This window comes from Aythya fuligula, chromosome 11 (genome assembly GCF_009819795.1).
Source record: "Aythya fuligula isolate bAytFul2 chromosome 11, bAytFul2.pri, whole genome shotgun sequence".
Taxonomy (NCBI): domain Eukaryota; kingdom Metazoa; phylum Chordata; class Aves; order Anseriformes; family Anatidae; genus Aythya; species Aythya fuligula.
Window position 1 is genome coordinate 11,891,374 of NC_045569.1, and position 25,035 is coordinate 11,916,408.

The 25,035-nt window shown below is 37.1% G+C and overlaps 1 protein-coding gene across 1 annotated transcript; it reads right to left on the reverse strand.

Annotated features, from left to right (window-relative positions):
* Positions 1–5,055: 5,055 nt before the first annotated feature.
* Positions 5,056–24,373, reverse strand: BNC1 (basonuclin 1). The gene is made up of 5 exons (XM_032194858.1): positions 24,174–24,373; positions 12,286–12,388; positions 11,908–12,143; positions 8,725–10,652; positions 5,056–6,573 (listed from the first exon to the last, which is right to left on the reverse strand). Exons 1-5 carry the CDS (start codon positions 24,180–24,182, stop codon positions 5,892–5,894), a joined length of 2,958 nt encoding a protein of 985 aa, XP_032050749.1. The 5' UTR covers positions 24,183–24,373; the 3' UTR covers positions 5,056–5,891.
* Between the last annotated feature and the right edge of the window lie 662 nt (positions 24,374–25,035).

The window sequence follows — 25,035 nt, forward strand, 5'->3', positions numbered from 1 at the left end:
TCACCCAGAGTTAGTGTTTTGCATTTACAAAGATCTGTCTCATGCTATCTTACCAGTGGGGATAATACTTTTTGTAAGACTGTTTTTACATTGGTCATGCAGAAATACAGCTTCAAACTAGTCATTTATAGGGGAGATGAGGGCACAGAAACTAGTAAAACTTATTTGGTCTTTCAAAGCATTATATTTTGACCTGCTTCAATAAGCTAACAATTACAAACTAGTATAAGCAGCCAACAGGAGCCTACTTACACACGTAACTTACAGTCCTTGTTGAGACCTGACTCTGGTTTTATATGCCCTGCTCTACTGAATTCACAGAAATTATTCCCAACTTGTATTACCATAAATGAGAGCGGAATTAGGTTTAACATGAATATGCAGCCCTATGCATATGCAATTATATATTGATATATGTGTGCATAATTTATCTATGCATAGAGCACATACATATATTGTCGTTCTTATCAGCAGATTCAGATAAGATAAATATTTTTCTAGAAATGGGCTTGTATAATAACTATAATTAAAAATAATAATTTTGAAATTAAAATAAGAACTCAGGTTGGAATCTGTCTGATTAGTTTTACTACAGTGTAAGTTGCTCATTACAGACCTTAAAAATCACACTGCTTGCAACTCATGGGTCCTCTTTTTAAAAATAAAAAAAAATATGGAAGCCAATACTGACCCATTTCATTTTATTACTGTGACTTAATTGATGTTAGGACTAGCTGCTCCCGAATCTTGAATGGGTACAGAGAGGAGGTGAAAAAAATCTAGAATGGTTCAGTTCATTCTTGACAATCATCTTACTGGTAGCTGGGTTTATGGCTTTAGGTTTGAATGAAAAGGGCAGGCTGGGCTCCAGGACTTGAGAGAAATACTAGTCTACAGTAAGAGATGTGCAGACAGGGAATGAGTAAGAAGTGTGTTATAAATCTTAAGAACTTACAGTATGATTCAGCCTCAAAATGTCAACAAGGAAGCTTAAAAAGTATTAAATTCATCTCTCACTGATATCATCATATGATGGGAAAGCCTTGGGCTTTTTCTAGGACAGGGTAGCCCTAGGACCTCTTCTTCAAGCAGCATATCAACATGTTTTCCCCAAAAGCGGTAACAGTTCTGCAGCCCTACCACACCCTGACAGTTTCTCAGATCTATGAATATCTGCTGCTAAGCGTACAGTCTTCAAGGATTGCCTATAAAGCTACCTACATTTGTAAACTTCCAAAGAGTGAAAGAATGGTATGGGTGGGAACTATCAATAACAGCAATAAGCAACAGCATTACAGAAATCCTTACACTGAATGAGCAGAAACTATAAAACAAGAAGATTAGTGATCAAAGATTTATAAGATTAAAGCAAAGAATCGGCTCACACTTGAGAAGACGTGTCTGGATTGGCCTTAATTTAAGGTGCAAAAAAAAGGTTCAAAAGTTGTAGAAGGATGCCAATATATGATATTCCTTACAATTCAAACTAATGAGAGTTTTGCTAGAGCCTTTGGCAAGCACAAGTATTTGTGGCAACACACGCATCTGCAGGCAATAATGGCATGTAATTCACAGTCAGCTTTACCAGCTTAGGAGTGTAGTTACAGAAACACAATACAAATGGCCACAAGAGCTTCTATGAAGCTCTAAACTAGTTCAGAACTGAACAGAGTACTCACCAGAGATGGATCATCACTTTGCGACATTACCTTTTCCTGTATCTGTTTATTGAACACACATGAAAGCTGAAGGGTGCTCACGGGGAGCCGAGCTGACAGGGTGAGAGCTTAAGAGGGTGATGTTTCAACAATACATTTGCAAGTTAGCAACTTTGCGTAATCCAAGGAGTGCCAAAAGGCATGGGGGGCCGGGGTTAGGGGGCTGAAGGAAATTAAAAGCTTGTCTACTGTCAGAAACATGCTTATGAGGAAATACCACTATCCAGCAAAGACTTCAAAATGCTTTCCAAGCGATTCAAAGCTGAAATGATCACTTTACACACACTTTATATATAAAGAGGTAAGGCTTGAGGTTGCCTTCCTCTCCCCTAAAATCGGGGGAGCTGGCAGTAACTGCTGCTCTGAACAAAACCTAGAGCCTGGCTTTCTCTACAAGAACTCTTTGATCCAGCCTCCCTTCTCTCATTGCATTGTCGTCTCCTTCCCAATCCAGATTCAAACTCTCATTTCAGTTTTGAAATAAAACCTCACTTGCGGGCTGAATGGAACCCTTATGGGCTGTATCTCAAACTCGAAAGGTGTTTTTATTTTAGCTGCATTTCTATAACCTATGCTAGCTGATTAATCAGAAGCTGCTTGTGAACCCTTTTCGAGGAGGGCCTGGCACTCAATTTAAAAATCCCTGGACTAAGTCCAGGTAGTTTAGCTGTTTTTAGGCTTCCCTATTCAGTGCAGGGAATCAGACAGGTATTTTCAGAACTTGTTTCTCCACTCCACTGGTTTTACAGTGTATAACTTTACTAAAGATTCATTAGAAACAATAACCTCTGGTTTTGCCACAGCTCTTTTCAGAATACTTTGAAACCTGGAGGTATAAAAACCAGCTCCCTTACACTCTGTTGGAAACGGATTTTTGCAAATACTGCTGTAAGTACTATCACACTTATTCTTTCCAGAGCTATATAGGCTTGCTACTAACAACTATTCAAAATACCTGTATTCTGAGAAATCGGGTGCTCAGATGTACAGAGTGGCTACCACGCAGTGTGCATCTGTGCCTTCTCCTTTGGAGTCACAGAAAGATGACAGGATCTAGTTTTTGAGGCTCTTGTTTTCTACAGAAAAAATAATAATAATAATAATAAAAAAAAGAGAGCAACATACATGGGTAGCAAAGGTTGGCATGTCCAGGCCCAGTTCAAACCTATTGTTAAGATTTGATCCTCCAACTGTACGTACTTGCAGCATCACAGATGAAAACACCTCTGGAACTGAGCCTCAGTCAGTGGAAGCTGCCACAGCTTTCCAGAGCAACTCTGAAAAGCTCAAAAATAATGGTACTACTATTCTGAAGTGAGGTTACTCCCTTCAACATCTGTGGTGAATATGTGATACAGGCTGCTATAAGCATCACACATATTTAAAACTAACAGGAGATGTTAAGGCTTGGTCCAGCCACGCTGCGGTCATTAGGAGGAGGGAGCTACACAAATGCTTCATGAGATACATATGCTGTTCTAGGGGTACCAAGGGCTTACTCTGTTCTAAATCTTCTATCCTGTTCACATTTCCGAGAAATAAAATTAAAAAAAAAAAACAAAAAACAAAAAACATACAAACAAACAAACAAACAAATCTTTCCAAAACATGAAGTAAAATAGAGCCCCAAATATTTATCTTAACATAGTTCTTAATGATATTTACCTTCTCTTTGGTTGATAACACTTAAACTAATGTCTCCCCTTGCCTACAGCTCAAAAGAAAAAAAAAATTGAAATATCTGGCAACATGTATTATATCATTACTACTGGCTCATTACAATAATGACACTTCCTTACTATGGAATAAGTTAGTACCACTGTCAAAACAGTGTTCTCCACAGCGGGAATGTGTTTCCACAATCATCATTTTTTAAATAAAAATGAAAAATAATGATTTTTTTTTTCAAGTTACAAAAGCCTATTTTTCTGAATCAACCAGAGGCATTATTATTTGCTTTTATTAACACATACAAAATTGTTAGGATATACAAATGTGTTTCCTTTTTGGACACAGTGAAAGCTATATTAATGGGCATTACAGCATTAGTTTACATCACACTGTTTCAAAAAAACACCGTTTATGATTAAACAAATAGGTTTATATATATTTACATTTATAAAAAGAGCTTGAAATAGCTGTATAACAAATCATTGATTTACACTATCAAAAGGCTGGGAGCAATTGTGTCTCCTACGATTGTGCCCTTAGCTTTCAATCCACGATCGCCACTAATACAAGGTCTCATTTAAAACAAACAAAACCCAAAACACTGACCCTCCTGCCAAAACACACACACACAAAAAAAAACAAACCCAAAGCAATGGGACAGCTTTCCCCAGGATAATAATTTCAAGCACAAATGGATTATTTTAAATATCACATAAACCTACTGTAAATTAAAAAAATAGAAGATTACTTTACACAATGCATGGAAACCATTTCTACTGAGCACAAACATTTACAACTGTGTCATGTTTTTTCCTTGCATAACCCATACTCACACACAAACCAGTTTTCAAAAGAATTAGTGAAATATTCAGTCCACTTTTGTTTTCTTTATACAATATGAAATGGTTACAATACCATAGTATATTTTAGAATAAGTTAAACATCAAGACATATGGCAATAGCATTGTACTAGTTGTTCTACATACATACTAAATCCAGAAATTCAGTCTATTTTTATTCAGTCACAAAAATGAATAAGGACTAAGATCCAGTTATACTGGAAAACTAGACTAGTTCTAGAAACCACAAATACTGTAAGCACTTTGGTATAATATGTACAGGTTGTGCTGTCAATATCATGCTTGCATACTACAAGTGATTGAGCCATTTCAACTGGTGAATTAAAAAAAATTATTGTAAGACTTGCTTTAGTATTTCTTCTTCTGTTTGGGAATTATTCAGTCAAAGAAGATGCACCACAAGAACATACACAGCATTTGTATGATGTGACTACAAATTAAATATTGAAGAGGGTTTTTTTTTTTTTTTTAAAATACAATGCAAGACCAGTCTTCTTAAGTGCATAGAACATAATGCAGAATACTGTTAATTACAGGGACAAGTACAAGGATATTAAACATTTTAACAGATATTGAACAATGTTCTCATAAAAAGAGATGTGAATAAGAATAAGCATTCTACCCATTACAAAGATCAACTTGTGTTTTCCACCACCAGTAAGAGAAACAATACCTTTCATGATACATCAGTTATCTACTGCATCCATTTTATTTTTGTCTCTCAAAGGCTTAGAATTGCACCTTCAAACTCTTAAAAACAGTTTAGATTTCTTTTTTTTTCCCCCCATTTTAAGCAAAATGTTTTCTCTTCCTGAAAGAGGAAACTCAAAAAGTGCATTTTAAATTATTTTTCCCCTATTTCACAGATACATTTGCTGCAGTTCAGAAATTTTTCTTACCTGCTTTCTGTCACTGCAATCTATCAGAATCTCTCAGAGTTAATCAGGCAACCCTGCCAAGTTAAATAGCCTCTCCTTTTGCAAAACAACTGGTATTATATCTTAAAAAAGGCAAAATATTGCAAACTGGATTCAAGTGAAATGCCAACTTGAAGAGTAAGGACGACAGGATTTCAGAAGATTTGGACTGTATTAAGTCTTCCAAAATTTGCATTTTATCTTTTAGATTCCAGGATACAGTAAACTGCAAATACCATGTTCAATTAATACTGCAAGTCAGCTTCAGACTAAGGTCTCAGGAATGAAATGGTAGCCCCAAAACTCTCAACCCAACCAGAGGAAACAATGGAACTGTTACTCATTTCTTACACAACACAACAACTCATTTTACATGTAAACAAAAAGGATGACGGTTCTCGTTTGAAGCTCCTACTGTGGCAAATAATACTTCACAGGTATCAGAAATACTTTAGTCAGTGACTCCATATCTTCCCCATTTCAAAACTGCTTTCTTTTCCTTGCAGAAGCGCAACTACTTTACATCAAACTAAACAATTGCACAAAATCTATAGTACCAAGCTTTGCTAAATGAAATTGCCGGAGAGCACACAAGGAAGAAAAGAATTTGACCGTGGTTGTCGAGTGGGCTAGAAGTCAAATGAGTTTAAACAAAACTATTTTTAACACATTCCTTAATTGAAATGATTAATTCCTAGCAGAAACAAATTCAGATCAGCACGATCTTACTGTAGGCTAGTTGGTGACCCAGCCAGACTTTTGTGCAGATTAGGGTTTTGACTGTGCCTGTTCCGACTGCGAACAGATGAAAACATTGTGTTGCAACCTGGGACTTTACATTTGTGGAGTTGGCGGAGATGCACAGTTTTGTAATGAGCCCTGAAAGTTCCCTTATTACTGTATGTTTTTTGACATATATGACAAGTTATTGGCAAACTGGAAGGTAAATTTATAAAGTTCTGGTTAGCTTTCTCAATTAAAGTACAGTCTTGGTAGAGTTCATCATTAGGCATTAGGCTGGGTCCTTCACAGCTTTCATCACTATCATCCAAGGGCATGGTGCACACTTCACTTCCTCCGTCAGAATCCCAAGAAGAATGAGCACTGCTCTCAGATTTAATGCTGGAAGTAGTGCTTAGATCCAGAACAGCTCCATCATTCAATGGATCATATCCGTAACTCTCAGAACAGGGTTCTCTAATTTTGCTCATTGGAAAAACCAAGCTGCCTGTTCTGTTCATTCCTTTGAAGATTACAGAAGTATGTCCAACATGTTGCTTTAAAGAGACATCTTGACAAAACTCCTTAGCCATGTCTTTCAAGAGGTATGCTGCATTGAAATGGTTGTTGAATTCCAGTGTATCTTTAGTCAGAAGCTTATGATGAAGATTTAGGTTTGAACTATGTCTAAAAGAACAAAGACAAGCTTAGCAAGAAAGTGTTTTGCCTCACTTAACAGTTATTTCATAAGGATCATTAACAAAGAGAAAAATCAATATTTAGTAGCATGCATGAACTGTGTGCTTCTAATTTGACCAACTGCTGCAGTGGAAGTGCACATAGATGATTTATACATGTGACTGGGTATCTGAAATTGCTTACACTGGCATATATCAGAAATAACTACAGAAATCAATGTTTTAGGTTCTCTCCTGCATTGTGCATAGCTGTTCACTCCACTAGATCTAGTGCTGCGTCTAAAAGAGTTGTTGAACAGACTAAAAAACTTCTGTATACTGAACTGAGGTCAGAGAATGGACTGAGGGCAAGAGGAAATGAGATCCTTCCCCAGTGGACAAAGCAGGAAAGGAGTGACACCTGAGTCTGCAAAATATATTGATGATCTCTGATGATCTCTTAAGTACTATAATCGTGTACTAGGATGCAGCTAAACATCAGTACAGAGCTTTTCCTTGAAAAGAATATCCTTGAATGAAGGAATGCTGCATTTTATACAACTTGCAGTTTTTGAATGGGCATCTCTGGATTCGGTTTAAAACCACCAAAGCATACAAATCACTGCTGTTCATTGAATATTATCAATCAGCTCACTGGGAACCTCCAGACCCTGGTTAGAAGACTGAATTTATTGCAAGACAGGGAAAACATTCATTTTCCCCTAGCCATCACCTAAGCCAGTTTCATCCAAACCATGAACTGTTTGAAAAGGGCATAGAAATATTTTGCACCTGCATGCACAGCACTCTATGTTCAAGTCTAGAAACTTCTGAAAATTTGTTCCAAATAACTATTGTTTTGCATAAAGCTTGTGAACTTTCTTGTGGATTGTCTTTTGTGCCTTAAAAAAAAACAAAAACAAAAACCAAAAAACAAACAACAACAACAAAAAAGCAAACAAACAAACAAAACAAAACAAAAAACTTCCAAAAGCACCTATGTTAAAACTTGACTGAATATATTGGTTTGGAAAGGAATTTGTGGCATGTGAATGCAAATCGTCCTGCTGGCCTTCTTTCCTGTGGCCCATATCACAATTAGAGTGGAAAGGAATTCACATCTGGGAAGATGCAGGCAGCAGATCAGGGTATGAAGCCCTGCCAGCAGCAGATGAATCTGTGCATCTCAGATGCAGCGGCCAGTCCTCAAAGACTGGCTCATCCTCTCTCTGGACTGCATCAGCTGGCTCCAGTACTCCTAGCAGATTACAGACAATCTAAACCTTGTGTCACTCTGAACTACTATCCAGGCATGCTTTCTGCAGCCAAGATCTGCTGTAACACTGTTACAGGAGCGTTAGAGAAAATACAAGACTTAGTCCCACTGACACAGGTTTGTTATCTATTACTTATCCATTCAGATACATAACTGACGGTCAACAATAAAGCTTCAATTCCTTATTTCTCAGCCTATGCGCATAATAGACTAAAATAAAATGACTAGCAGCAACACAATACTGCAGTTAACAGTAAACTGAATAAGCTCATGGTATTGTTTAGGAGTTAGTATGCATCGTCACATTAAAGCATTACCTATGTATATACACACCAGATAGCATTAGTTCAACTAGCACTGCGTAACGTTAATTCTGTACTGACATAGGGTAATCGTGCTTTCTTATGCGCTTTTTTCCTGTAAGATTTTGTCTGCTCAAAATCCTTGCATAATGCAAGGACAAAGATAAGTGAAGATTTCCTGAATTGATCTCATTGCTTTTTCATTAAAGAAAACTGTATACATTAAAATACACATGAAAGTACACGTTAAACATATAAGTCCACACATGCATCTACTGGAAAATTGCTGAATTCATACCCTTGTGGCTTTCCCTTTATGTTCTAAAGTATTCTCTCAACTATTGAAGACTTTATCAGTTATGAAATTTTCATGGCTTTATTTAATACCTCGTAGTCTAGTGGAAAGGAAATGTTTCTTTCAATGGATTTTCATTTCACGAATGTTCTGATAAGTTATCGTACCTGTTATACGAGGATACACAGAAAATCTTTGCAGGCTCCATTCCTCAAACACTCATTTTAATTTCAAATTAGGCTCCATTGTGATGGTAAAATAAATACAATTTTGTTTATAATTTCTTACCTGTCTCGACTTCTACGAGAAGGGAAAGCAGCATTACAGCCCTCAACTGTGCAAATATGCATTTCTTTGAGATGTACATTTTTAAAATGCATTTTTACACTGTAAGGGTTTTTAAAAGTCTTCTTACAGATGTCACAATGAAAGCGGCTTTCTTCCTTCTGAATCCCTAGTGCATGTTGACTGACATGATCCATATCTTTAGAGTCTTCAAAACAAGGAATGGCAGCACCCCTGTTTGACAAAGTGCTGAAAAAGCCCCCGGTCAGCAAGTGGTGTTGCAATTCAGGGCAGTCATCTTTAGGAATCCTGCGCTTTGACTGCTCTTTAATATACATGGGGGGTTCAGTCACTGGTTTTATAACATCATTGTGGTGGTGTTTTGGATCTTCATATATAATCTCATGGGGAACTATTTTTAATGGTTGGTTTTCTTCTGGTTTAACCTCTTTCTCACAGTGATGCAATTCATTTTCAGAGATATCCTTGATGTATTTGTTATCTGGCGCAAAGACAGATTCAAAATACTTTGGGCCCTCTACCCCAGAGACAGATTTCCATGAATTACCTGAATGGGGGTGATTTTCCACCCTGTCGGTCACCCGCTTCTCTATCTTATGCTCACAGGACTCAAGCTCTCCATCGCTTACCACTTGCAGACGTGTATCATCTTCAGAACTGGCAACATCACTGCTTTCATTAGGTGTTTCAACAGCTTCTTTCTCTATCTTAATAGGCATACTTGATTTACGAGATTTCTTCTTAGGTAGCATGTCAAATGGCAATTCATTTGAAATAAGCTGCTCTGGTATTGAGGAAGAAACGAGAGGCAGAGAAGGAAGAGTACCTGGAGTATTAGCAAGCTCAGCTGGTGTAACTGGGCTACGATAAAAAGGAAGAACAGGCTGTACTGTCTTTAGATTTGGAAAGAGGACACCATTCTGTCCAATACTGGGAAATCCAGCCTGACCCTTTGCGTCTGTACAAGAGCTGGCATAGCTGGTAATAGTTCTGCTATCTGGAGTTAAAATTGTAAATTCTGTCCTTTTACTATCTCCAGGTCCAGCAAGGGTCAAACCATTTCTTAGATCTTTATCCCTGTTATTTCTATTCATTGGCATATGGAGTCTGGGGTTAGGATTTGCACTATGACGATTTCGACTACGCAAAGAGCTAAATACCATATTGCAGCCCTCAATTGTGCATTTGTGCTTTATCTTCAGATGAACAGCATTATAATGTATTTTCAAAGTACCTTTGTCATAAAATGTCTTTTCACATGCAGTGCAGAAAACACGCCCTTTCCTTGGCCCAGCGCCATTTTTTTCAACAGATTTCATTTTGGTTTCTGGAGATAGTGCTGTCATTTCAAGCTTTGCTGCTGTATTATGTGAACTGGAATCACTTAAAAGGGCATCATCTTCTGTTTTAGTGGTGACATCTGGACCATTTATGCTCCTCTCATTGTCAACTTGAAATGGTGCAGAACTAGAAGTTAAGAAGCTGCTTTCAGAAAATGGCATATGAACATCTTGTTTAGTTTCATTGCTATGGTCCTGACCTTGATCAATCAAGTGTCTTTCTGGTGGTGAACCTATCAAAGGTGGAGGCACTGGACTGAAAAACTGGAATGGCAACATGAAAGCCATGTTATTTACAATGTTCTCAAAGGGATGAATGTTGGTGGGGCTCATTTTGTCCAAGGAAGCAGAAAAATTAGGACTGTGTTGATTGCAGCTCTCTATGAATGCCCTAATATCCAAATTAGCAGTTGGTGGTGGTATTATAATTGATTGACCTTCTTTCTCTTGAATTGCCATTAACTCTACAATAGACTTAGTTTCTCCAAAACGAAGAAATTGCTGCAAAGTAGCCAGTTCTTCTTCATTGGTCATTATGCTCCAGTGATCCAGTACCTTTCCTGAAGCATCCTAAAGCAAAAAAAATATATATTAAATGAGTGAAATACTAGTTCAGGAAAACAGAAAACCCCTTTCCCCCCATTCTCTATTATTTTTTTCATAGGCTAGGAATTCATGTCTAGTAAAATCATAAAATGATTCTATTTAATGAGAGATTAATGGCAATTCTCTGATATTTTCATCAAATCTTACCACATTGGTGATATTATTTCTTTCTGAACTAACAGTAATACTTTCCAATAAACTATTTTTTTCCACAAAAATTAAGACACACATCATTTGAACAACAGTATCATGTAACTACAGATGGCAGAGATGGAGCAATCAGACCAAGATTTAGCTCCTCATTTAAGTCAAGTATTCTTTCATTGCAAGTTTAATAATCTTCCAAGCAACTAAGATCAGAGAACAAATGAACCTGTATTGATCTATTGCCAGTGTTCACAGAGCACAGCTGTAATTACACTGGAGTGTTGGAGTTCTTTCAAACTCTAGCTATGCCTAACTTTTCCCAATAACTACAATAAATATTTTATCACAGAACATGTATTTGATGGCCTACTGAGATTTTTCACAGTGCATGTAAGAGTTTCTAAGATGATGAAGAACGTAACATTATAAATTTTTCATGTGGTAGAGGTTCAAGGTAATTGATTCCATATTTTTAATCCTAACACTAAAAAGCAAGATTATCAAGACCATTAAATATTGATTTGTGTCATAATGTAAGATCATAATGTTACTTTACATAAAAGGTAACTTCCACAGTAGCAAGGAGTAACATCAGTGTAAGCACACAGGGCCAAATTCATCCTTAGTGTAGCTCCAGTAAGGTCAGTAGCACTATACCAGAGATGAAGATTGTCCCTGGTGTTTGAAATGATGGCAAATTTATTTGTCACAGTATTATTCTGCTGTATTAAAGTAAACTCACTGATTAAATAATACCGTGATCTAAGTCTGAAGCCGTTACTTTGACACATTCCCAGTAACTTTTTTTTTTTTTTTTTTTTACATCTTGGGTTACCTTTGTTGATAGATTTAAGCAAAACAGAAAGATTTCGCTTAAGCATGAGTAAAAAGAGAGCATTGACCAGAAGTCCACCCTTCCTTTTGTGGTGCAATATTTGTGGCAGACTATTACTGCCTTTCAGACGTACCACATTGTTAACACATTGTGAACTACTGATAATATTAAATGAGAAAAAGTTCTGAAATATGACTTAACTATCATAGTTATAAAAAACCCCTCTTAGTTCAATACCTGTAGCACATATCCACGTATATAATCCTGTAGTGTCCAATCCAGAGCATGGAGAATTTGTATCACTTCTTCCTGCTTCAGAACACTGAAAAGTCTATCCAGCAGAATTTTAAGGCGTACGGGAATGGCTTGGGTTCCATATAGCATGAGGCTACTGATATCAAAGACAACATTGGATTGAACTATTTCTACCTGGCTTGATGGATAGAGGTTGGGAATCCTTAATTTGCTCAGGGCTGAAATGAGAATCATAAAACATAAATAAACATGAGTACTTAAAACTGAATGTAAAGAATATTGGGGTAGAGGGGTGCGACACACAAAGTGTGTGAGGAGGGTCCTAGCATGTTCTATATAGGCTGCAGGAATAAGTATTACCATGTGCTACCCATCCATGCCGGCACTGGTCGCATTGTCGCTGATTTATTTTCCCAGGTTTGAAACACTGACAACTACAGTTCACCAGAGTGCATCGGATAGCCTAGAAATCAATAGAAAGATTGATAGGTAATATACAAGCACTGTCTAGGGCGTGCACATTATACATATACAATGCATGCATAAAATCCATATGAAAACAGAGATAATATATTGCACATTGATAGGTATATGCTTGTATAAGTAATCCAGGCAAAACCTGAGTTTAAGCAGAGGTAGTCTTGCATAAATAGAATCAGTCACCTGCTAAAGCACTAGAATATTATGGAAGCAAAATATTTAATGATATATGTACAAAGCAACACTCCTGTAGATACATTTAGGCTGATGCATCTTTATAACAATAAGCTGTTCTTGGGCATTCACCTAAGATAAGCACCTCATGTAAGCACTGCTTTTTCCAGAAAAGTCTGAAAAAGGTACACAAATGAAAATCTCATTCTCTGCAAGTCAGGCTGGAACCCTTTATTGCAATATAGGGAGCACTAATGAGCGATATGCTAGCTTTGCATAGACTCATTCCTTACAGCCAGCAGTACCCACACAGTAAGTCCATTCCGCCAAAGAGACTTCCACTGACACTTCTCAGTAGCAAAGTTCATCAACAAGTATTCCATTGCTTCAAACACTACAATCGTCGGATTTTATAAGGGAAATGCTTGAGAGATAATAGGCGAAACAGAACACACCAACAGATAGTAACCAGTTTTATGGTACAATTTGTGCATTACTCTACTTTCACCAAGGTCATCTATAATGCAAATCAAATTAGTATTCAGATATTCCTAATCAACATGGTAATACAAGCTTGCTTCCTGGAATATATGCTTTCTTCTGTACATGCCCATCTGCTGCAGAAGGCAGACAGACAATTTTGAGGTCCTAGTTAAAGCTCCATAGGGATTGCTACAGAGCAAAGCATTTCTATGATTCCGTATTGCTTAGATCTGATACTGAGAATAGGTTTTACATAAATGGAATATTTATTAAGGGTGGGAAAGTGAAGAAATTAACGTGCAGGAAGTCTGCACTGTTATACAAAAATTATTAGATTATGTGATTGAAATGTATGTCTGAAATTTTCCATTCTTAAAACAAAATGGTTTATATTTTAAAGTACAGAGAAGCAATACGAAGGAAGGCAAAGCAATGCCCACTACTGGCTGCTACTCCTGCTCCTAGGGTCTTATGTAAAGCGGGTACTTTTGCTACTTACTAATAACCATGGAAATGCAAAACAAGATCTGAAGAAAAAAATAACATATTTTAAATGCTGTCATCCCCACACTAGCAGTTTGGAAAACGTACAAAGTAGCAAGTTTTTGGGCAATCAGGCTAAGAGAGAGAAAATGTTTAAAATGAAAATAACATGGGAGAAAAGTAGTTTCAGTGGGGTTTGCCACAGGCATTTCTTTTGACCTGGAGCATTAGACTGACTCAGGACAGAAAAGCATACTACATACAACAGTCTGCTATAAACAAGCACGTGCAGGACTTCGAATGCCTACTGCTTTACGTGACAATCTGGAATTTTAAAACCTCAGGTGCTGGCTTAGCAAGGACTTAGTTTACAAGCACATCTCCAAGCTGCAGTGACTTGATGCTGAGACTTGTCTTTATTTGAAGGATGGGAACAAGTGGCAACAGTGCTATTGAAACCTCTGAATCACTTTGCCTCTAATCTTTTAAAGGAGCCATCACAAAATACTGAATTCTTGAGAAAAGCTCTGTGCTCCCTGTAAAGTCATAAAGTACACATCAATACCCTACACGATGTGAATTGCTTCACTTTAATGGAGAATGTATTTTCACTTAGATGCTAAAATCCTTTAATATAACAATAAAGAGCCATAAATTTCTTATGGAAAGGTTGAAAAAAAGGTGTAGTTTGTTGATGATTAATTTCTATCACAAAATACCTAATAATGCAGTTTATTTCTTCTACCTCTGTCATACATAATGTTCTGTGACTTGCACAGACTGAGCCCCTTCCACAGGCAATCCTGCTAAGTTCAGTAAGCTACAGCTGAATTCCACGAATGCATCTTTTGTAGTCTCTCCAGACAAAATTACAAAAGATTACTTCCTTTTTCTGCAAGAAGTAACAGAAATACGTACACGGAAAAGGCATCTTTATGATAAGTTAATTGAGATTTCATTATTTTTTTTTCCATTCCTTTTCCTTTGGACACGTTCCACAAACCACTGACCTTTAAAACAACTTTTTTTTCCTTCTTATTTTGTGTACTTAGCCAAGAAAGATACACCACATGGAATTCTGCATTTTATAGATTTGTGTAAGAACTTTCTTTATAGGTACATGTATTTGTCTGCCTGTACTGGTGCAGAAGATTTCATGTGTAAAAAGTAGAAAACATACAAGAGGCAAATTTTATTTTACATATAGGAGGGAGATGAAGAGAAAGGGAGTATGGTTTTCTTTCTATTCAAACTATGGAATTAACCCCTCCTCAAATCAATACCCAAATGCTTCTGGACACCACTCTTAGAAGTGGTTAGCTTGTATACTGCTAACGTATCAAAGGTGTATCGGTGTATCTTTACATCAGTATCTGTTGCTAACTTAAAAAACTACTTGCAAGAATCCCTGAGAAGAAACAAATGTGTTTTACAGGTTGGTAGCTTTTTCTTTTATTCGTGGTTATCAGAGCCTGTTTCCGAAAACTTTTCCAGAAACATTTGTATTAATATAGTCACAGAACATATATAACATGGCAGAAATAACTTTTAAAATAATCTGGAGGGACAGTTTAAAATCTTCACTATTTGTTTGACTTAAAAAAAAAAAAAAAAAAAAAAAAAAACACATTTTAAAAGATGGATTTTGATATTGCCCAAATTAACTTGTATCAGAGTTTAATGAACAGAAACATGGCAAAAATTCATGAGATTAAAATGCTTGTCTTTTGCATGTTAAGCCTGCTATCCTTAATGTGCTTAGTCTTAAGGTACTGTAATTATATCAAGTCTTTTAATGAGCTTTATTTTCCCAACAGGTGGAATATACACACAATTTCGCTCTACAGAACAAAGGAATAACTTTATATATTGCATACACGTAAAGCTTCAAAATCATAATTAAAGGATTGGAAATGTAGAGGGAAATTAAAGTAGATTTTTTTTTTTTAAGTGCAACCTTTTCATTCAGGTTTATTATTTCATTTCTGTTTCCAGAAACATAAAGCAGATGTTAAAATAAAAACTAATAAAAAAAATCTTATGCTATCATGAAGGGTCTTGTTATTGTTTTCCAGTCATTCTGTCCCTCACAAAAGGACCTTTCCAAATCCATTATTAGCATTTTTTTTTTTTTTTTGAGTTGAAAATTCTGATAAAATTTTCTATGGTTTTACCAGCAAGACTGTGAGAACATGAATTTTGGATTTTTAATGCATGTGATTCTTCATTACAATTTAATGATTAAACCAGATTAACCATTAACCTGGCTTCTGCAAAACACCTAACTACTAATCACTGAAAAAAATCTTAACATCTGTTGCCTGAAAGTCATGACTGCTGATATCTTTTTTTTTTTTTTTTCCTAGATATTGATGTGGTTTCGATTACACTTCAAAAGTTACTGAACATTTCTTTTCAACCCACTCTCAGCCTTCACAGCTAAAGAAAAGCACAAGCTAATGGGACAAGTTCATTCTGATTCTCGGTATATAATCAGGCTTCATTTCATAAAATAAGTTTGTGATCATCTATGCACTTCTGAAGCCCTCAGGGACCTATGCTCCCTTGGAATTGCAACGTCCTAACAGGTTTAAAACAATACAGTAAGAGGATGGGCAATAGGAGTGTTTGTGATTACCCAATGGTATGGAAGTATAACTGTATCAAACCTCACTCTATGTTAAATGGAATCTAGTCTGACAGCACTCCGGCTTGGGAACCAAATTAAAAAGGAAATAAATATTGAAGATCCTGTCAGGACTTAGCGAGGGATCTCGGCTCACACTAGCAAGCAGGTCTGGCTCTCTGCACTCGCTGAGCACTGCATGTGCAGACACCAGGAAAATGGCAGAGCAAGTCTCAGACAGCCCCGGAACCACTTAGCGTCAGTAATGCATGGGTCAGCACCCTCGCTTGTTTCTGTCATCCAAGAAAAACCCTCCCCTTCTTTGCACAAAAGTGATTCCTTGCTTTGGAAACTGCTTATCATCAAGATACTACCGTCCCATGAAGAGCACTAGAGCTTCGTTGCTTTGCTCTGCAGATTACCTACAAAATGGTGCCACTGATGCTATGTTATAGTAACATCTTTTGGAACCAAGACTAGATATTCCTACCAATTTAAAATGCACGTTTGAGGAAAAAAAAAGGAGCTACATGTACAAAAATGCACGAGGGAAGCTTTCATTACATAGAATGGAACAGACACCACTTTTCATTTCATTCACTGAGGACTTCTAGCAACAAGCAACATCTGCTATGGTCATCCCACCTAATTTTCCCAAAGAAAGTTAGCACGTCGTCCTTTTTTTTTTTTTGGTCAGACAACTTTTGCCAATTTCCTTAGGCATATACTCCATGGATAAATAGATCTGTCCATCATTTTTGCCATGATTTAAAGCAAGTTCTCAATTTACATTTCATTCACACTACAACCCAACTGTGTCTATCTGCATCACACTAACAATATTTTTCTTTACACCTATCCCATATACACTTGTAGAATTCCACCCTGTATGTTTTTATCCCTCCTTACTCTTCTTCCATAGCACTGACTTGAGTTTTTGCTACTTTGTTGAGCTCTCTGCAGTTTACAGGAACTAAAATATATTCCAGTATACCTCAAGTATAATCACCAAAAGTGTTGGGCTGCTCCAGATGGGGTAAATTCATAAAATACTCATCGAGACTTAGCCTTACAATTAAGCTTAAACCGCATGTTGATATTATATGTTAGGAGTTTAGATTAAGCATTTTTTTTTCCTTGAAAGAAAACCATATTCCAAGTTGAGTAAAGGCCTGAATCCCAGCTGCCTGTAGAGGGGCATTAGGAGGGCCCCTGAGGCATCTTCAGGGAAGGGCTCCGGCCATTTTCTTCTTCCTGACACTTCAAGAGGAGAACGTACAGCTGGAGAAGGGACAGAGCATGGAAACCCTTCACTGCGGGTTAGTAGAGCTGGAAGGACACACCGGGCAGGGAGAAGACACTCAACAAGTGACAGTGCACTTAAATGCCTGTACCTGTGTACCCAGGTCTGACAGCAAGGCCTACCTGAGGGCTACTCCGGACAAAGTAGACTTGGCCTGCATTTCAACCTGCACGTGGCCAGCCCTGTGGCCTGCAATGTTTTCTTCTGCCATGTGTTTAAGGTCCTCAGTTGTGGTTGAGGTCAAAGCTGTCCTGCTACACTACACACTGACAGACTACACACCACTGATAATCCTTCACTGGCAGTGTTTGAAAGCCTTAGCCCTTGAACAAAAGATTTTCCATTCATATGAAATTTCTGCCCACTGCAAGCATATTTGGTTGTTGCAAATTCTTCTGTTTCTACACCAAAGTTTAAAAATACTTCAGACTAAAATAAATCTATAAAGTTATTAAAATAAGGGAAAGGTGCCTGTAAGATGCACACACTTTTTCCACAGTCATCTCACAAAAAACGTTTCTTACAAAGTAACAGTGCCATTAGAGTCATTTACTAAACACAATAAATAGCAACAAACATTTCTCATGAGAAGAAAGAAGGCCTTGCTGTTTGCTGTATCCAGAAAACATCTGATGTTTTGCACATTTTGAGCTTTCAATTAAGTAGAGAAAAATTTGATGTGGATGTGACAGAGTAAACAGCACTGACCAAATAGCTCCAACCTTCCCCATTAATAAACATGTTTAAATGCTAGCCCTAGATGATTCATTTGGCAAACTGCTTATTAGTAAAATAATTTAGCAAAATTCTTGTCTTCTGCGTAAGAGACTAACGAGGATAGAGATGGGAAAGACAGAGATGGGCCACAACTTGCCTTTCCCAGCTCCACTACACATGAGGTTACACCTAAATCCATGATGGCTCCTCAATAAGTGGGCTGGTGTTTGTTCATGCTGAACGTGTATGCTCCTACAGAGCTCTGGAGGTACGAGAACTTCTGAAAATACCAGACAAAAAGCTTTTGTTCCAGAGGCCAAGCACAAATTTAGGAGTTTGACTTAACAGCTATTGTGCTGAAAATGTTGGCTGGTGCTGATACCACTAAACTCCCACTTGGACCTTCTCTGTGGGGAGACTCTGTTATGATTTTTACTCTTAAAGAACACAAAGGCCACAAGTTTGAATACAGTTTCTAGACAATACACAGAATACATCCCATTAATTACCAGAATCCTTATGTGTATATCCATATTGTTTATTTGGGGTCCGATACCAAAACCTGACCTCCTTTTAAATGGTTACAGCCTGAGAATACAAGTAAGCAGAGTATTTACAACCCAGGTTCTGCAGCAGGTTACATTACCTCATTATTGTCTCCCTCTGCGGAGCTTAATAAAGCAAGTTTTGGCTAGAACTGGACTGAATTTCTCTCTTGCGGGTGCAGTCTACCACCTGCAGCCGAAAATGTTTAATTGTTCTTGTAATAATTGACGAAAACATCTTCAAAACTGGCCAAAAAGCGGTGGGGCGGAGCGAAACAGCTCAGTAAGATACAAATGAAGTTAGCCAATGCTTCCATGCGATGGTACCACACGGTCAAATCAACCATGATTGTGGATTTAAAAGTTTTAGCCGACTTCTGAATTACGGGCCACTAGTCCACATGTTTCTCGCCACTTTATTAAGAACTTTTACTAACTGAGAACAGTCCTGAGGATGAGTAGCTGAGATAAGAGACTGAATTAAGTAAAGACTTAAAATCCTACAGCCAATTGCGGGTAAGCAGCAGCTTTAGCAGCTAATGGAGAGGTGCTTTGGACAGTCTCGGGCAATGCAGCGAGGTGAGTAAGCAGAATGGAGACATTTCTGAGAAAGGCGGCACACTAACGAGGCCAAACTTCAATCACAGCATAACTTGCGGGATGAAAATCACTCTTCATGCATGTCACTTACCCTAAAGGGCCCCTTAGGGCAACTCTTGTTAATGGCACTGTCAAAATAATTATAAGATGGGAGTGCACGTGTGTGTGTGTGCGCACACAAACTGTTACTCTTTAAACAAAAAGCACTGGACAGTAAAGCTCAATTTTGCTATTCAACAACGTGCTTGCAGATACATTAGCTTGCAATGCAATTAATCTCGCTTGTTAACAACAGGTGTGTGTTGACAGACAGCTTGGTCAAACTGGGGAATATATTTAGCTCCTCTTTTCTTTTACTCTTCAATTAGGAAAAGAAAACAAGAAATACAAATTAAGGAATGAAAAATGTCACCCTATCATTATCTTACAGTTATTTACTTTTGACCCTGAAATAAACTATAGTGCTACAATTCCCATGGTGTACCTGCCCTACTCTGTGTAGATCAGAACCGCTTACATTTTGCTGTCTATTAAGCAGTATTTATCACAAAAATCTCAACTTTCTTTCTAACAAATATACAGCAAAAAATCATTCATATTAGTGTATTTCAGAAATGAATAACAGGTTGATGCAGACTGATGAGGAAAGCTGCTCAGGGTTTGGGGGTAAGGATAAGTCACCAAAGAGAAACGGTGTGAAATTTGTTATGATGAAACACTACCTGTTATTTAAACTAGAAAATAGGCCGTGTGCAGGCTATTTAACCCTACTGGCATGTTATGTATCCCATGTTAAGTGCTGAGACTACAGATCTGTCCAAGATCTAAAGCTTAATTAAATATTTAACTCCAAGTCCTACATTAACAAGAAATAAATGTTATATATATGCACAAGTTGTAAGAGAAATGAAGAATATTAGTATAAATGAACTGCAAGTCCTTTAAAGCATATAAACCCTTTCAAGTATGCCTTTAACTATTTACATAGTTTAAAGAATGTTATATGTGCGCAACATGGGTGAATAAACGTTTCAAAGACAATCCCAACATTTTCAGCTCCTCACACCGCTGCATGAATCTTAAAGCCATAAAATAACACATGCTTAAATTCCTCCCCTTCTTGTTGCAGACAGAAAAGATAGAGAATGAAAGAAAAATAACAGCACTCTGAAATATTTAGTGTTACGCAATTTCATTTAATGCAATTTCATAAATTTTAAACCCAAACAGTATTTGTACACATACACGTGATACTATCTATGGTGCTACAGAGTTATGCAATATTTTATGCAACAGTGTAACTCCATTGGTAATTTCACAATTTAAAACTTAGTATTCCTTTTTATTGAATGCAGGTGAAAAAACTTGAAACGGCTTTCGGACATCAGTTTAAACAGCTAATAAAAGAAAACCCCAAACTTCTGAATTCAAATTTGAAATATAGCTGATCAACAGTGAGGAACAGTTATTTTGATCTTTAGAAAGCAGGTATCTGTTTAAAGATACAATCCTACCATGGTTTTAAAGTGTGGAAATAAAATATTACTGTTTTTTATCCTAAAATGACAAAAGTCTCTCTATTAGAATTTCTCACTTTTTGCTCAGTCCTTCAATATTGTTTACTTTGAGTTTGAATATTGAAATTTCAGTCCCTAAAGAGATTTTCAGATAGTTAGTAGCAAATAGATACAGAGAATTATTATTATTTTTTTTTTTAAAGTGATGAAGCTATAAAACTTCAGCTGTAGCATCTGCTAGGACAAAATCTGCTGGCTGCACAGCGCATAGGAACAGAGTTCCTGCACCACGTAAGTCATGAAGGGCAGGAGATGACCCAGGGGGCCAAAACAATAGCTTTTCTTCCCTGCATTTTGTGGATCTCTTGCTGGAATAATGAATTCAAGATCTGTAGCTAAATTTTAGCTCAAATCTGCATGAAAATATTTAACAAATGCCAAATCCTATGAAAGGTGCTTTAAAAAACATATAGCAAAAAGTGTAATCTACAATAAATAAATAAATAAAAAGAATATTTTAGTTCTTATCAGAGGAAAATTTAATATAATAGCGGAGTCTTCATTACTAAAAACAAACTAAATCACTGGCTTACTTGATGGGAAATAGAATGACATGCTCAATGTTGTATGAACAGATTTCTTAACAACACCATGAACAGGCGCAGAAGCTGGAAGTCAAGGCATTTGGTATAAAACGACCAAATCTTGTTGCAGCCTAAGGAGGCAGAATTTCATCCCAGCTATAGCGAGCCCACAAAATGGCCCAAAATTTGGAATAATTTTGCCCGTTCATGACAATTTAGCTCTCCTGCACGTCTGGATATGTTTGCAGATGCCATTCTCTTTATGGTTCTAAATAGGTTGAAGATGGTTCCCTAGTTCAAAGAATTAACAGAACAATTACTTTTAAAAATCAATCAAGCAAGAAACCTTACAGTAAGTAAAACAAGAAGGTATTTTCCATAACATAAGGTTAGTTACTTTTTACATGTTCACCTATGGTTAAGCTGCAACTGCTAAAAACTCTGAAGTTTGATTTACACAGAAATGCAGAATTATACTGGTTATATATAAAAAAACCTTATTAGCATTATGCATATAATGTAAACAGATCTAATGTAATATTACATTATATGTTCTTTGAAAGCCAATATTTTATCCATTTTCAGTAAGAGAAGAAGTGAGAAGGTATTGTTCAGTGTACTTTGTTCTAATCACTAGAACAAAGAAAGGCACCGCACACTGTTGTTAGCAGTTACAAACAATGCAAGTCCTACTTTGCACCATGACCTGGAGTGAAGGGAGGCTGCCCACCTCACATTCCTTGAGCAGAGCACTAAGCCCCTATTTCAGTATTTTAAAACTAGCAGAGAAAACAAGAAGTCTTGTCTAGCATAACGCTAGCATATTTTCCAGCAAACTGCAGTAAACAGAACTGTATTTTCAAAGAGGATGTTAAAAATAGAAACATATGATCTTTTCCCACCTAGAATTGTATCCTTACAATTAAAGACTATTAGCTGGCATCCCTTTTAACCGTCAAACTCAGACAGTGGCAGTTCTATAGCCACAAAGAGAAGCAGTAAATGAGAAGAACATGTTACTACACTGCATTTGAGAAAGTTTGGCTCCAAGCTATGCACTGATTAATATCAGATCTCCTTCTTTACTTGCCTCTTGACAATCTTGTCACATCTGGCTGACAAATCCTTACAAGCTTATCCAAACCAAGGCAGCCCAGATCATGCTCCGGGAGTAGCTTGAAGGAAGCGGCAACACCAGCCATGCACTGATGTGCCATCATGAAACTAATGAAGCTGACTTCACTTGCAGACTGCAGGAACACGAAGAAACACAACATGCCTCAAGGTTTTGCAACATAACGCAGAGTTAGCTCACCAAAAGATAAGACAAACAATCAGCTCCCGAGGTTCAAGAAGCCAAGTAGTTACACGAATTACAGAAATTTATATATAAATTGCTCAAACGACAATCTCAACTAAATGAGCACATCAAACTCCAACTTCGGCTCAGATGTGAAAATTGACTGCTAACTGCCTTTCAAACAATGGTTTGTTTTAAATTAAAACAAAACCAGCTCAATTCATTTTCTCTCTCTCACATCCACAAAATATCAGGAAGTTGCCTGGCTCCCCACATTATTTAAACTGAAAAACATATATAAATTTTGTAAAATTTATATAGAAAACACAAATACAAAAATAAAAGGAAAAAAGAAATAGGGGAAGAAAGGAATAGTGTCACTTTTTATCCACAGGATTTTACAGAAGGATAAGCCACAGCCTGTATATATCAGTAGCCTTCCCTTGGGTTAGCGATCTGCCCTCTCCTCATTTTTAAACCAAGGATTCCTTACACAGAGGACTAGAAGTATCTGGCCAATTAATAAACCAGAAAGTAAAATGCTGTATCTTAAACACATCTAACAAAACCTCATTATGTATGAGATGACAATTAAACCATGTTTATTTTTCTACATGATAAAAAAAAATCAAAATAAATTAAATAAGCATCTTATATTCTGATGCATTTAACCTCTTAATGAGCTCAATATATTTAAAAAATAATAATAACAGAAGACAACCCCATGCACACACACACACACACACTCCCTCTCTCTCCCCTCCCTCTGCCCCCCCCCCCCACAAACAGACTGATCCTAAGAAAAGAATTACCGGCCTTATTTTCTGGATGCTAAATAGTCAGCAATAAATTGAATATAAAGGGCATACATTAGATTCCACTTTACTGGTAATTTTAAAAGAACTTCGTACTGAAATTATATTGTTGACTGCTCTTCAGTGCATTTATACGTCATAATAATGATAATGTATCTGCTTAAAGCACTTCAGTCAGAACACATCTGAGTCACAAATCACAGATTTTATTGTTATTAATGTATATCGAGGAGTTCTACAATTAAACATTGTCAAGTATTTATGATTTACATGCTACTACTTCAATTGGAAAACAATTATACAAGTGATGGCTCTGCTTATTATAATCAGCCTGCAATTCTGCATTACTTACTGTAGAATAGAAAAGTCATACAGTTGTTTACAGTGCACAGCAGAAAGAAAAGCAGGATTTATTTAATATAAAGTAGTTTTCTACTTTCACAGTATCTTTTAGTAATTAAGAAATGGAGAGTACATTTCACTACAGCTTTCATCTCCATTGTTCATTACCCAAAACAACACCATTACAAGAATTTTTATATCTCCACAGTGCATAACCACAAGTAAAAGTTGCACAGTAAAAACACACATTCATATATAACTGCAAAGAACTTTCCTTACCTCAGACATTCTTACTGTGCTTATGTTTCCAGAGCTATAAAACAGTTTCCCATTCCCTCAGTGAGTTGTACAAAGAAGTACTGGAAACACTCCTGTCTGTACAAGTACTAAGGCAGAACCATCACACGCCTCTTTACTCTTGTCTGACTCTGAGCACCTCAAGGTCTGATGTATGCTCAGGCTGTGCACAGGGGAGTGAAATAGGATCCTCCCCCTTGGTGTTCTCCAGACCTACAGTACGAAGTTGTGTCTGCCTCTCACCTCTGCAGCCAGCTCTCACCTCGCTGCCCCGGAGTGCTGTGCTCCAGCATGCTCCTCCAGTCGCAGGGCAGTCCCCTCACAGCTGGCTCGAAGAGGGCATGACACTCATCTTTCACAGAGATTTGATCAAAAGGAGTCACGGAGGCTTGAGGCACTCCTAATGCAGTGCGAGGAGATTCTACCTCTGCTCTGGCAGCCTAAGTAATGCATTAAATCAATGCAGCTGACCTAAGGCCTATTACATTTTTTTTTTCCAAGAGTGTACAACTATCTGCAAATAAGCTACGAGGTACTTACGATTAAAATTACTTATTTTTAGTGTCGGAGTGTTGTTTTGCAAATTGCAGCTGCTGATTTTTTTTTCTCTTTCTTTTTAAACATTTGCAGGTCTTAAAGGTTCATTGAGTGGGGTGTGTATTTTTTAAAGTTAAAACATTTCCCCCTATCAACTTACTTCTGTGTTAAGGCTGAATTTTATTTCTTTTTATGAAGTTGAAGCTTCCTATTAACAGAAGCACAGGCCATAAAGACAGGAGAAGAATTACTTTCCAGTAATTGGGCCAAAATCTGTTTTGAGTTATTCAGGTGTTGGGTTGCATTC

Coding starts and splice junctions, on each gene's coding strand:
- BNC1 (XM_032194858.1), bottom strand. Junction 12,144..12,285: donor GCATGGATGGGTAGCACATG/GTAATACTTATT, acceptor TTCTCATTTCAG/CCCTGAGCAAATTAAGGATT. Junction 6,574..8,724: donor TCTCGTAGAAGTCGAGACAG/GTAAGAAATTAT, acceptor TTGTTCTTTTAG/ACATAGTTCAAACCTAAATC.